General features: G+C 35.4%; 2 protein-coding genes across 3 annotated transcripts in view; both read left to right on the top strand.

Moving 5' to 3' along the window:
• The window catches only part of LOC149576423 (K-stimulated pyrophosphate-energized sodium pump protein), a 199,921-nt gene that overhangs the window by 137,530 nt on the left and 49,988 nt on the right, over positions 1–12,403 (top strand). The window contains exons 5-10 of one of the 2 annotated variants that reach the window (XM_089817234.1): positions 2,323–2,368; positions 2,658–2,714; positions 2,924–2,978; positions 3,075–3,175; positions 3,316–3,379; positions 3,536–3,669. In XM_089817234.1, the coding sequence (XP_089673360.1) occupies positions 2,323–2,368; positions 2,658–2,714; positions 2,924–2,978; positions 3,075–3,175; positions 3,316–3,379; positions 3,536–3,669 (457 nt within the window). The remainder of the gene's footprint in view (positions 1–2,322; positions 2,369–2,657; positions 2,715–2,923; positions 2,979–3,074; positions 3,176–3,315; positions 3,380–3,535; positions 3,670–12,403) is intronic. The other variant, XM_089817237.1, reaches the window with a different exon arrangement.
• Positions 7,247–10,850, top strand: LOC149576424 (uncharacterized). The gene is made up of 7 exons (XM_089817227.1): positions 7,247–7,409; positions 7,601–8,255; positions 8,395–8,627; positions 8,743–8,895; positions 9,044–9,444; positions 9,582–9,987; positions 10,122–10,850. The coding sequence occupies exons 2-7, from the start codon at positions 7,633–7,635 to the stop codon at positions 10,700–10,702; spliced, it is 2,397 nt and encodes a 798-aa protein (XP_089673353.1). The 5' UTR covers positions 7,247–7,409; positions 7,601–7,632; the 3' UTR covers positions 10,703–10,850.

The raw sequence follows: 12,403 nt of genomic DNA, 5'->3' as shown, positions 1-12,403 counted from the left end.
ATATCCACAACTTTCTACAATATTCATAACTTTCTAGAATTCTACCCACACACCTCGATAAATGGAATGACAACCATTTATTTTTATTTTTATTTTTATTTTTTCTATTATGCCACCTATGCACCTCGAAAATAGATATTCCTCTTTTCCTTTCTTTTCTCCTTTTTCCCCTTTTTAATTCTTTTTATTATTTCTCCTCTAATTTTCGTCACTTTCTCTCTCCTTCAGATTCTTTTTTTTTTTTCAATATTTTTTTTTCAATAATTTTCCTGTGCAAGATGCTCCTGCATCATTATTCCAAGTAGGGAGGGCCTTTCTCGATAGAGATTGCATGGGGATAAGTTATGGTCTGAAGTTGGGTGGTTAAGCCCCTGACAATGCTTCACCTCTTCTAAGTTGTCGGACGTACAACAGACAAAGATAAGCTATACATTCAATTGTTTGTCAGAAACAGGTATTTCTACTTTTATGATGTATATGCAAGACGAAGGTAAGAGTAATTGAGTTATATCATCGTTATAGTTATTTTACATTTAGTTGTGAGAGATAGATTTATCTGATGGATTGTTATATCAATCTTCCATTTACATGAACAATAAATATGAGCATATATTCTAATCTTAAGTTATTGTCACAGTTAAGCAATCGGAAGGAAAGAAATGATACAGTGGTATCTGATGCCCTAATTGGATACAGTGGTATTTGAAGCCCTAATTGATTCGGTGGTATCTAATGCCCTAAATGATCTAGTGGTAACTGAAGCTCTGAGTGATATAGTGGTATCTAATGCCCTAAATGATCCAATGGTAATCGATGCCCTAATTAATACCATGGTATGTGATGCTCTAATTTTATTTAGTGGTATTTAAGGGTAATAGTCATTTGATTTTGATATAGCGGTATTGGATGGTAGTTGTTATTTGATATTGTTATAGTGGTGTTTGTGGACTAACTTGGGTGGTTGCAGAAGCATCCCTACAATGATTTCTGATTTCGAATTCCATGGTATGTTGATTTTAATATCTACAGTAAATTCCTTGATGGTGTTTTAAGCTCTTAGTTAAGAAATTTTGTTTAACTGATTTTAACCGTCAATCTTTTTCATATAAATGAAACTGATTTAACTCTCTTCCTATGAAATTGAAGTAATAACTGTATTTCTGAGTATGTTAGTTGTTAATTTAAGACCCAGGAAAACAGGTTGTTACACATGCTCTCTTCCAGGTGAGAGTGCTCCTCTAAAATTTAGTATGGGTAGTTAAATCAGATCCGTCTCCTACAAGTGTCACTTTTGCTCCCCAATTCTTCTTAGATTCTTTGAAGTGCTTTGTTGACTAAAAATTGAGTTCAGGAAGTTCAGCAAATCCGTAATGCACCTGATTCATATGTAAGTATAAGGAAACAGTCAGGAAATGCTGATACATACTCACTGCAAATGTAATATCAAATTTCAATAGGGAAGCATATGTTGTTTTGTATAATCTGCTCAAAACCTGTGTTTATGTAATTTGTGATAGGTTTTTAGATTTTTGTGATAGAAATAGAAATGACTGGAATTGTGAAAGAGGAAATGCTTTTAAGATACGAATCAAGTTATGTTTGTTCATTTTGGGTTGGGGTTTGCTGGCAGTCTGTGCTCACTTCAGACCTAATATGTTTTAGTTACCATCTTTGAAATTGAAACATGAGTAGACCATAGTTTGTATTTCTTCATTGGGTGTTGATGTGCATGACTAGAGGCATATAAGAGGAGAAGTGTTGACAGACGTGATGGTTCCTAACTAGCAGTCATATGTATCCATAGCGAGGACAGACGTGATGGTTCCTCAACTACAGTCATATGTGTCCACAGTGTTGACAGATGTTATAGTTCCTTAACTAGCAGTGATATGTATGCAAAAACTTTAAAGATGTATTGTTGAAGCATACAAACCCTTGTCATTGTAGTAAAGTTCTGAAAAAATCTTCTCAGATTGCTTGTATGTACTTAGTGTAGCCGATTGCTCAGTCCTGACAAAATTTGCATATTACAAAAGATGCCGATTAATTTAGTATGGCATATGCTGTAAATTTCATGTTTGTTGCTATCTTGTCCACATTATAACTACTGGTGATTGTATGCATGGATTACTACATGAAATGGTAACTTAGTTGGCTCTTTCCCGCTTCCTCTCCCGGTTGTAAAGCAATCATTTTTTGGCAAGTCAATTCCTGTTTTTTATATTCAATTGTTCTGGCTGTTATAGCTTCTTTGAAAGCAATTGCCAATATTTTTCTGGTTTTGGCATCCATTTGAAATTACATCAAAACTGTTTTATGCAGGATTGATGTTCAAAGCAACACAAGACGCTTTTTTTCTCTCTTCCATGTGAGTTCTTTATTGTAAGGGAGAGTTTTCTTGTCATTGTATAATAATAGCCATAGCCATTAAAGAGAACAGAATCATAAACACTAGTTTATTTGTCATTTTTAAAATTTGGTTAGCCATTTGAATGAGGGTGTTATAGCTAGAGTTGAATTTGGTTGATTGTTAAATTATCTAGCTTCCATGACTTTAAAAGTTGAGTTCTACATTTGATTTCCCTGAGTTAAATGTCATCTGAAGGGAGTTTATCTCAGCCTATAAAAGTATTGTTTGGCAAATTATATTTTTGCAGTACATTTTTGAAGAGGTTGCATTGGTGCCTAGGCGGCTGAACAAAATTCCCATTCAGGTGTCTGCATTGTCTATCCCAGTTTATCATTGGGTCCTTTCCTAGCTATATATATATTTGTTCTGCTATTGTTTGGATCTCCACCATTGAGTGTTGTGCTATACTAAAATCAGTTGGTGGTTATTTTTGTTTCTTGATTCTAGCCACATATGCCTTTAGCTTTTATAAATGTGTTTAGATGCCAAGTTTTCTGCATGTTCCTATATCAGGCTCGGCGAGAACTTTTCATGCTGCTTTCAAGATTTTTGTTCTTCTACGAACCAGGTATTGGATCATATCATCATCTGTGTAACTTTCATCAAGTAATGTAATTGATACCATACATTCATAAATTGTATTGTTGATAACCATGTCTTACAGAAGAGCGGTTGGAAATATTATTGAATCACTTTCCTCCTTTTCCAAATGCTTTCTTAGTTGGGGGTCCAGAAGATTTTTTTGTCATTGAGCTAACTGATCAGGCAAGTTCTGATATATCGTAAACAAGTTTAATTGTGATTACATCTTGCTTTTCTTCTGGGTTTTACCCATGAATTCATTTGCAAAGAAGTTGAGTACCTGTCCTTGCATGTCATTTCTGTTGTTTGTTGTGACATTTCAGCTGCAAAAGTTGAAGGTGGAGCCTGTATTACTGCACTACCTGAAATGTATGAGAGTGCTTCAGGGTGATGGCAGCTTCCCTTTCCATTTGGATGTGTATACTATTTGTTGATTTGTGTTCCAATAATCAATATACTTGAGACTCAAATCATTCATTTCTCATATCAAAACTGTTTTCTTTTTCGATTGGACTTTTGACACAATGGACTTACTGCTTGCAGCAAAGGAGATAAGGATGACCACAAGCACAAGGCTCAAATCATGCCTTTATAGCTTCACATCTCCTGGTGGTCCAATGTACCCAACAAGAGCTGTTAGACGTGCAGCATGGGAGACACTGGACTTGCTTTTCCCGGTTGGTTTCTATAAAAGTTTTCAGATCTAAGTGTTTACTCTATGAAAACAGGGGACAATTTACATACATATAATTTTAGTAAACAATATAAATAATTTTATTATTATCTAGAGTAGTGTTGAATTCATGCTCCTAATTACAGCGATGGTTTCTATGTAAAATACTTCTTTGTATGAACATTTTAAACATTCAGATCGATAGAAGTTTTGGGATGGCATTTTTGCTAGAGTGGTTCTACTATATTTGTCAGAGTTGGCAGTTATTTGTCAATGATTTCTCTCTTAATATAATCTTGGAGTTAGAAAAGACTCAAATCCCTTGGGGGGCTTGATGTTGTCTCCTTGGTTGTGAAAAGGTTATCTCATGCCCCGTGCTCTACTTTACCAAGTGTTCAGATTGAGTCTATACTCTCGCTAAAGTGAGGCCTAAATGTGATGTCTTAAATTGGAAGCACTTCAATTTAATGACGGCTTGGCACCCATTTAGTGAGAGGCTTGCATTTAATTTGCATTCTCCTCTTTCTTCTCATTTCTTTTTGCTTCTTCTAGATGGAATTGGGGTAGGACCTAATAGATCCTCCTTGGCATTCCTCTTTCATGGTGCAAAGCTTGAGGTAGGACCTATTCACTTCGGTGCTCCCTTCGCTTCCTTAAATCACTCGAAATCTCTTTTCTGCTTCGGAACTGGGTTTTCTCGGAATCTGTACCTAATTTTTCCAAATTGAGACCTATCTCCTCGAGGGATTCCTAGAGATTTAGCAAGGACACACTGCATCCCTGCCAGGGTCCCATTTTGGGTCTCCTTCTTGGGCTTTGTATTGGGATTGATCCGAAGCAATTGTGAGTCCAGTCGACCGGCGGGAGAAAGTTTATTCTAAACCCTTTATAAGAACACCCATTTGCCTCATTTTGCATCTCATCATTCACAAACAAGAAGCATTCAAACATCCAAGTCATTTTCAAGCATTCAAGGAGATCCCTTTGGAAGCCATTACAGATGAGATCTTCTGCATTCAAGGAGTCCATTTTGGGGCTTCATCATCTCTTCCACATTCATACCACAACCTTTCAAAATCTAGCTTCCTTCATTGATGATAGTGGAGCTTGTCATCAAGAGAGGACCTTTACTTGCATCCTTCTACATTCACATCTTCTTGATCCATTCAATTGGTAAAGTGAGCTCACTACATTTGATTTGAGATATCCTACTATTGTAAAGTGGATTCATACATTTACTTTACATTTCCAGCATTTTAGTTATTTCAATTTCAAGGGTAATTCCTAAGCTAGGGTTTGACCAAGATAAACCCCCCCAACTAAACAAAACCATTTTTCTTCCAGGTTGCAGATTTTAGAAGATATAACAAAACACAAATTCGGATATCCTTTTCGTAGAATTTTAGAGATCCGAAAATTGTTCTACATTTGGACACAGCCAAACAGGGACACACTGCAACCTTGCCATGTCGACCCTGTTGCCTTAGGTTGACTCTGTCGAAAGCCGAATGAATTCTAGCTTTCGGAGATCTTGCTGTTTCAAGTGTGGGTCTTAAACTGTTTGCTGTTTGGAGTTGTACAAAAACCAGCAAATCAGATCCAATATTCTACCTCACTCTTCAAGGTAAGTCCTTTATTTACTTTCAATATCTATAGTCTTAATTACATCCCATAGCTCTTGCTACATTAGGGTTTTATGGGTTTTGTATTCTTTCTCTAATTTTATAACCATTAGATCTTTGCTTGCATTAGTGTTCCATCATTTGGTTGACACTAATCTTCTTAGATTTAGTTACCTTGGAATTGGAATTGAAAGGATCGATCTCCTTAACTCCTCTTTGAGGTATAAGGTTGTGAAATCCGCAAAATGTGAAGTAATTGAGACCTCTTGTGATTGCTTCTCATTTCACCTTATACAATAATCTATGGTTATAAAGCTTTGATATGGCTTGGGAAAGGTTTATAAAATTTATTTGAATTGTCATAATCCAAGGATTTTTGCAGTGGATTCTTGTATGGTGTTGGACGCATATACTTGGGTTTTGACACATAAATTATTTGGTGAAAATAATATTCTACCATTGCATATGGTCTTTCAAACAAATATTATATATTTCAAGTCATATGTGGGCTAACAGATTATTGGAGATTGTAGCTATGATAGAGATCTTTATCTCTAGAAATATGAGTGTTAATTATCGTTATGGTCATCTTCAGGTGGAGAGAACATTTATGATAAAATTGTAATATTAAATATAAAGACGTGTCATACGACATGCCTTGAGGGATGGAAATACAAAGAGTTGTGTATTTGAAAAATGAAGTCATGTATTGGGCAATTCAAGAGACCTTTAGTTGTAATGTGAAGAGTCTCTATTTGTTATAGATATCGCATCAAGCGAAGAACATTGTACACTAACATTTGATTATCAATAAATTGATTTTGTTGTGTGGTTGGTTTTTTTCCTTCAATTTTGGAAGGGCTTTCCCAGGGTAATTTTGTGTCTCTTGTATCTATTTTGGCATTCCTTATCGCTGTTTATTATTGATTTCTGGGTCAAAATTAACATGGTATTAGAGCTTAATTTTGATAATAGCAATTAAGGTCTCCACTTGCAAAATTTTGCAGAAGATTTAATATTCATTTTTCAAAATGCCTTCACCCTAGGGCGTGGTTCTTGGCTTCATGCATTCATGTCTTCTGGACCATTGTGATGCTCATATACATTTTTCTGTTATAATTGTTTTTAACTCTTGTTGTCTCTAAAGTATTGTAGGATGTGTTTTATTTGGAAGTAACATCTGAATTTACTTTTCATCCATATTTGGTAGATGTGATATCCCATTTTGACATATATAATTTAATAATAAATAAGTATTATATGAAGTATATAATATTAAGATGATTAATAATGTATATAAATTGAAAATATAAATTATTATTATATATATTATCATATAACTATACATAAATATATGTTAGATATTTAAAATAATATACTATTAAATTATATATATACATAATATGATATATAAGATTAATAAAATGAATAAATAATATTTATAACACTAATACTATTAATAGTGATATCACTAAAAATATAATATATATTATTAAACTTACATAAATAATATATATATATATATATATATATATTAATATAATATAATTATATAACTACTATAATTATTATATTGTGAGAAGACGTGACTCTTACAATTAAAAAATAAATTAAAAAAATAAAATAAAATAAATATATATATATATATCATAGTTCCAAAAATCGCCATGAAATCGCCGAAATCGCCGAAATCGCGATAAGATTCATGGCTCCCGATTTTTTTGGAATCGGAAATCGCTGGTGGCGATTTTTTCGTGTGAATCGCCTGAATCGCCAAAATCGGCGATTCATGGCAAAAATCGCCAAAATCGCCATCGTGAATCTCCAGAAATCGGCCGCGGCAGCAAGGATAGAAAGTTCAATTTTAAAAAAAAAACACATGTTTTATTTGCTTTCTAAGTTGACTTTCCTCTTTGTTATAACCCTAAAGAGCCTTCTATTTGCTTAGTATGAGTAGAAGAGAGGAAGAGTGAGAGAGAAGAAGAGAAAAGAGAATCCATAGGTTTCCAACCGGCAAGAAGGAAGAGCACCAAAGAGATCAGAAGTCCATTTGGGGAGGCCATAAATTGCATTGGGAGCATTAAGGAGTCAATATCAACACTCCTCAACTCATTTGCAAGAGGTAAGTGTTGGTTTTTTTTTTGCATGTTAGTGTAGTATGCATTTTTTGTTAAATTTTTTTAGTGTTCATTTGCAAATCTTGAATGTTTTTTATTTTTAGTTTTACTAAATTGCAAACTAGGGTTTGTTGTTTTGTAGTTTTTGTTTATTAGTTGCAAACTTTGATTTTTTACATGAATTTTTTTATTGGAGCAGCCCTTTGCTTTCATTTTCCAATTTCCACAATGGGTAAAAAAGATGAATGCTGGAAATATAATGAAGAGTTTCCTGGGAGAACCAAATATCAAACAAAATGTATATTTTGCAAAGAAAAAATAAATTCGGGAGGTATCTATAGATTGAAATACCACATTGCTGGCATACCTGGCCATGATGTCACAGTTTGCACTCAACAAACCGCTGAGGCAAAACGCTCTTGTTTAGTGGCATTAGAAAAAATTGAACAAGACAAGTTGACTAAGAAAATGCAACTTGAAGGGTTAAGAGGTATTGGCTCCCGTGCTCCCACATCCGCAACCGCATCTACATCTGCAAGTGCATCTGCATCAGCTTCCGCATCCGTAGGTTGTGTTGGGGAGGGTTCTTCTAGGCCTCCTTTTCATCCTAGTGCTAGTGCTCATGTGAGTGTTAGTGGTAGTCGGTCTCATACTGAGACAGAGTCCAACACCAACCTATTGCGGCCTAGAGTGCGGAAAAGCAGAATGGATAGTTACTTTGTGCCCCGCACTACTCCTGGCTCCCAACCCACGCTTGAGGGCATGGGTTTGAACAAGGAGATTCATGATGCTGCCAGAAAAGAGATTTGCAAATTCTGGTACTTTTGCAACATTCCATTTATTGCAGCCAGGTAATTGATTCTTTTTTCTTTGTTATCTTCAAAGTTAAAGTTAAAAGTAAAAGTAAAACTTTAATTATATCTACTTGTTTTATGATTTTAGTTTTTGACATCTAAATTTCTAATCAATATCATTATCTATTTGTGACAGGACTCCTTATTGGCAGAACATGATAGATGCAGTTGCCATTTGTGGTCCGGAGTTTAAAGCCCCAACTGAGGCTGAGTTGAGTGGATACCTCCTGGAGGAAATGGTTGAGGATATGAGGCATGAGCTTGAGGACAACCGAAAGGAGTGGATCGAAAAGGGTTGCACCATCATGACTGATGGTTGGACAGATAGGAGGGGAAGAACACTCCTCAATTTTCTTGTATCCTGTGGAGGTGATTGATCATTCTACTTTCCTACATACATAATTTTGAATCGTGATTGACTATTTCAAATTTTGATTTGTTGATTGCTAATAGTAATTATAATTCGTTGTTTTGTTACTTGTAGGATATACCATGTTCCTCAAATCCATTGATGCTTCTGCTCATGTAAAAAACGCCACATACTTATGTGAGGTTATTGAGGAAGTTATAGCAGAGGTGGGGGAACAACATGTGGTGCAAGTGGTGACGGATAATGCAGCAAGTTATGTTGCTGCAGGTAAACTTTTAACTTTTTAAGTTTTGAAAATAAATTTATTTGAATTTTGAACTTTTTCTAATTCTAACTTAGAATTTCTAAGTTTCCTAAGTTCTAAGTTCTAACATGTTTGAAATTTGAATTTCTAATTATCTTAAAATTGTTGTAGGCAAACTTTTGATGGAGAGGCACCCCACCATATTTTGGTCCCCTTGTGCAGCACACTGCCTTGACCTCATGTTGGAGGAAATTGGCAAACTTGAGTGGGTCAAGTCATGTGTGGAAAGGGCAAAAAACATATGTAAGTTTATTTATAATCATTCATTTGTCCTTAGCACAATGAGGAAGTACACAGGAGACAAAGAGTTAGCTCGTCTAGGGATCACGAGGTTTGCCTCGAATTTCATCACCTTGCAGTCCTTGTTGACATCAAGGGATGATTTGAGGAGCATGTTTGTTGGGCGGGAGTGGATTTCATCTTCCTATGCTACAACCACTGCAGGGATAGATGTGGTGGATTGCATATTTGATGATGATGGTTTTTGGAAACCTGCTAGAGAAATACTTAAGGTAATTTTATTGCAATTTAACATTTAATATTTTACAGTTTACTATGCTAATTGTTTAATGATTTAGTTTTACCTTATATTATTGAATTATTCTATGTTTAAGTTTTGACTCAAATTTTTGTTTTACTTTATATGTAGGCCACTGAGCCTCTTGTATCTCTCCTACGAACTGCTGATGGGGAGAAGCCCTCTATGGGCTACATATATGAGGGCATGGATAGGGCCAAGGAGGCCATTAGAGCTCAGTATGAAGGAGTGCAGGAGAAGTATGCCCCTATTTGGGACATCATTGATAGGAGATGGCAGAATCAGCTCCACAGACCCATCCATGCAGCAGCTTACTTTTTGAATTCGGCATTTCGTTTCCGTCCTGACTTCAAGGCGGATGAGGAGGTTCTCACCGGATTATATACAGTGATCCAGAGGTTGAGTACTGATGAGGATAGCAGTGCTGCAATTATTGAGCTTGATAAGTTCAATAATAAAGAAGGGCCACTTTTCTCTAGCAGGGTAGCCATAGATGCTCGGGAAACAATACAGCCAGGTAAAAATTAAATAATATATTCAATGTTCATGAATCTAGATTCTAAACTTAAAGTTGATTATGTAATTTTAGAGTTAACTTGTAATTTGTAATTTGTAAATGAGACTAATTATTTTTATTTTCCCTTATTTCAGATAGATGGTGGCAAATGTTTGGGGCCACAACCCCAAAACTTCAAAAAATTGCCATTCGTATTCTGAGTCAGCCAAGCAGCGCTTCTGGATGTGAGCGCAGTTGGTCCATGTTCGAGCACATCCACTCGAAGAGGAGAAACAGGTTGACAGTGCAGAGGTTGAATGATCTTGTCTTTGTTCATTACAACCTCCGTCTTAGGATCAGACAGATTTTGGGCACTGACTCCTCTCCGATCATTCTGGAGGAGATTGATCCAGAATCAGAGTGGCTCACAGAGGTTGTAGATCCAGTCTTCACTGAGGAAGACCGTGCGTGGATTGACCAGGTGGATATAGAGGCTGAGGCAGCTAGAGCACATTCTTCAGGCATTGGTAGACGCACACGTGCACGCACAGACACAGGCCCTAGCGACATTCGTGAGCCCATCTTATATGCGGGAGATATGGCTCGACAGTCCTCTAGGACCTACATTAGACGCCTTGCTACTAGGCAGACTGGATACTCAGAGGCTGAGGCTGAGGCTGTAGCTGAGCTTGAGGATGATGTTGAGGATGATGATGACTATGAGCCTGAGGCTTGAGCTGGAGCCTTGTTTTTATATTTTGTTTACAGATATTGATACTGAATCATTGATAGACATATGTTTCAAAGTTTCAAACTTTCATGGATCTTCATCTTAGATTCTTACATAAATTTATGATTTGATGTCTTATGGATCATCTTACATACATTCTATGATTTAAATCATTATGATCATTTGATTTCTATTTGCTTCAGCTAGCCTACAATTTACATTTTAGAATCTTAGATAACATAGTTACGTATATGATGGATTTTATGTTTCATGTTTATGTATGTTAAGTTTTAACTTCTATTTGATGATGTTATAGTGTGCTTAAGTTATATTCAATAAAGGGTGCATGAAATAAGTTTTAAATTGTTAAAATCTTTAAATTTAAAGGGTTTTTTCAAATTTGCCGATTCATCGCCGATTCATTGCCGATTCATTGCCGATTCACGATTCGATTCGGCCTTGCCGATTCCGATCCGATTCCGATTCACGTTTCTTTGATATATATATATATATATATATATATATATATATATATATATATATATATATATATATATATATATATATATGGGGGGGGGGGAGGGGGATCAGATAGAGGAAAATATCAAAGTAATATGAATTGAAAGGAAAACAAGTAATAGCCTTGAAACAGGACATTACAGTAGATATCTATTTTTCATCAAGAGTTGCATTTCTATCTATTTTGGTGTTGTGATTGTTGAGTCATTATTCCTTACACAGAGTCATCCTTTTGCCTTGCTTTCAAGTAAACTCCTCTTGAGCTCACCTTGGTGATCATGACTAAAACATGTATGGGAGAGAAGTGCATGTAGAGCTAAGAGATGGGAACTAAAGTTGAGCTCTTATCTGTTAACGCCTATAGTGTCATTTCATCCCAGTCTGTTGGTTCCTTCATTTTTCCTCTGCATGATCTTCTCAATTCTGTTCGTTTGTCAGATTATTCATGTTAGATGTTCGATATTCTTGTGTTTTGTAGTTGCAATTTTTTATTCTATCTCCATGTTCCATATACAACGACGATGATCCATGTTGCAATCAACGACGATCCATATACAGTGGACTAAATATTGCTAAGCACGAGAGTTATATGGGGAAGAAAAATATAAGCCACAACGCACCTCCAATGGCCAAGGTGAAGTAGTCCTCTGCTATCCTTGAAAAGAGACATTGAGGAGGACCCACAAGGTTGTTATTGCATTAGAAGACTTTACCCAAATCATTTCTGAAAAGATAATTCATTGGCAAACTAGAGTATATTTTATAGTGCAAAACATTGATTTCAATAAACATCACATATATAATTGAGAGCATTCAGATTATATATCAGTGCAAAATTATGAAAGAAGAGGAACTATGAATTAGTTAATCATTATCTTTACTATGAAGGTGATTTAGGGAGTTTTTTGAGCAAAAAGGACAAGAAAACATATAACCTTTTACTGGTTATCCAAAATACCATCATATACAAACTAAACTCTTAAATCAGATATTTATCTTCATTGGTGACTAATTTCATTATTAAAATATGAGTTTGCTGCTCCAAATCTGCTCAACAATGTCATGAAACTCAAAACAAAAATCTGCATTCATAGGAAATAAAGCACCGATTCCTTCAAGATATAAAAGGTCCATAATCTGAATTCCTTAAAATATGTAAAAGCTCCATAAAATTTCAGGTTTTGAAAA

The sequence above is a fragment of the Cupressus sempervirens genome, chromosome 1, assembly GCF_028749045.1.
Source record: "Cupressus sempervirens isolate cs-2001-9-10 chromosome 1, ASM2874904v1, whole genome shotgun sequence".
In the NCBI taxonomy this organism is placed as follows: domain Eukaryota; kingdom Viridiplantae; phylum Streptophyta; class Pinopsida; order Cupressales; family Cupressaceae; genus Cupressus; species Cupressus sempervirens.
Note: the sequence above shows the minus strand (reverse complement) of the source record. Positions and strands in the feature narration are given on the sequence as shown.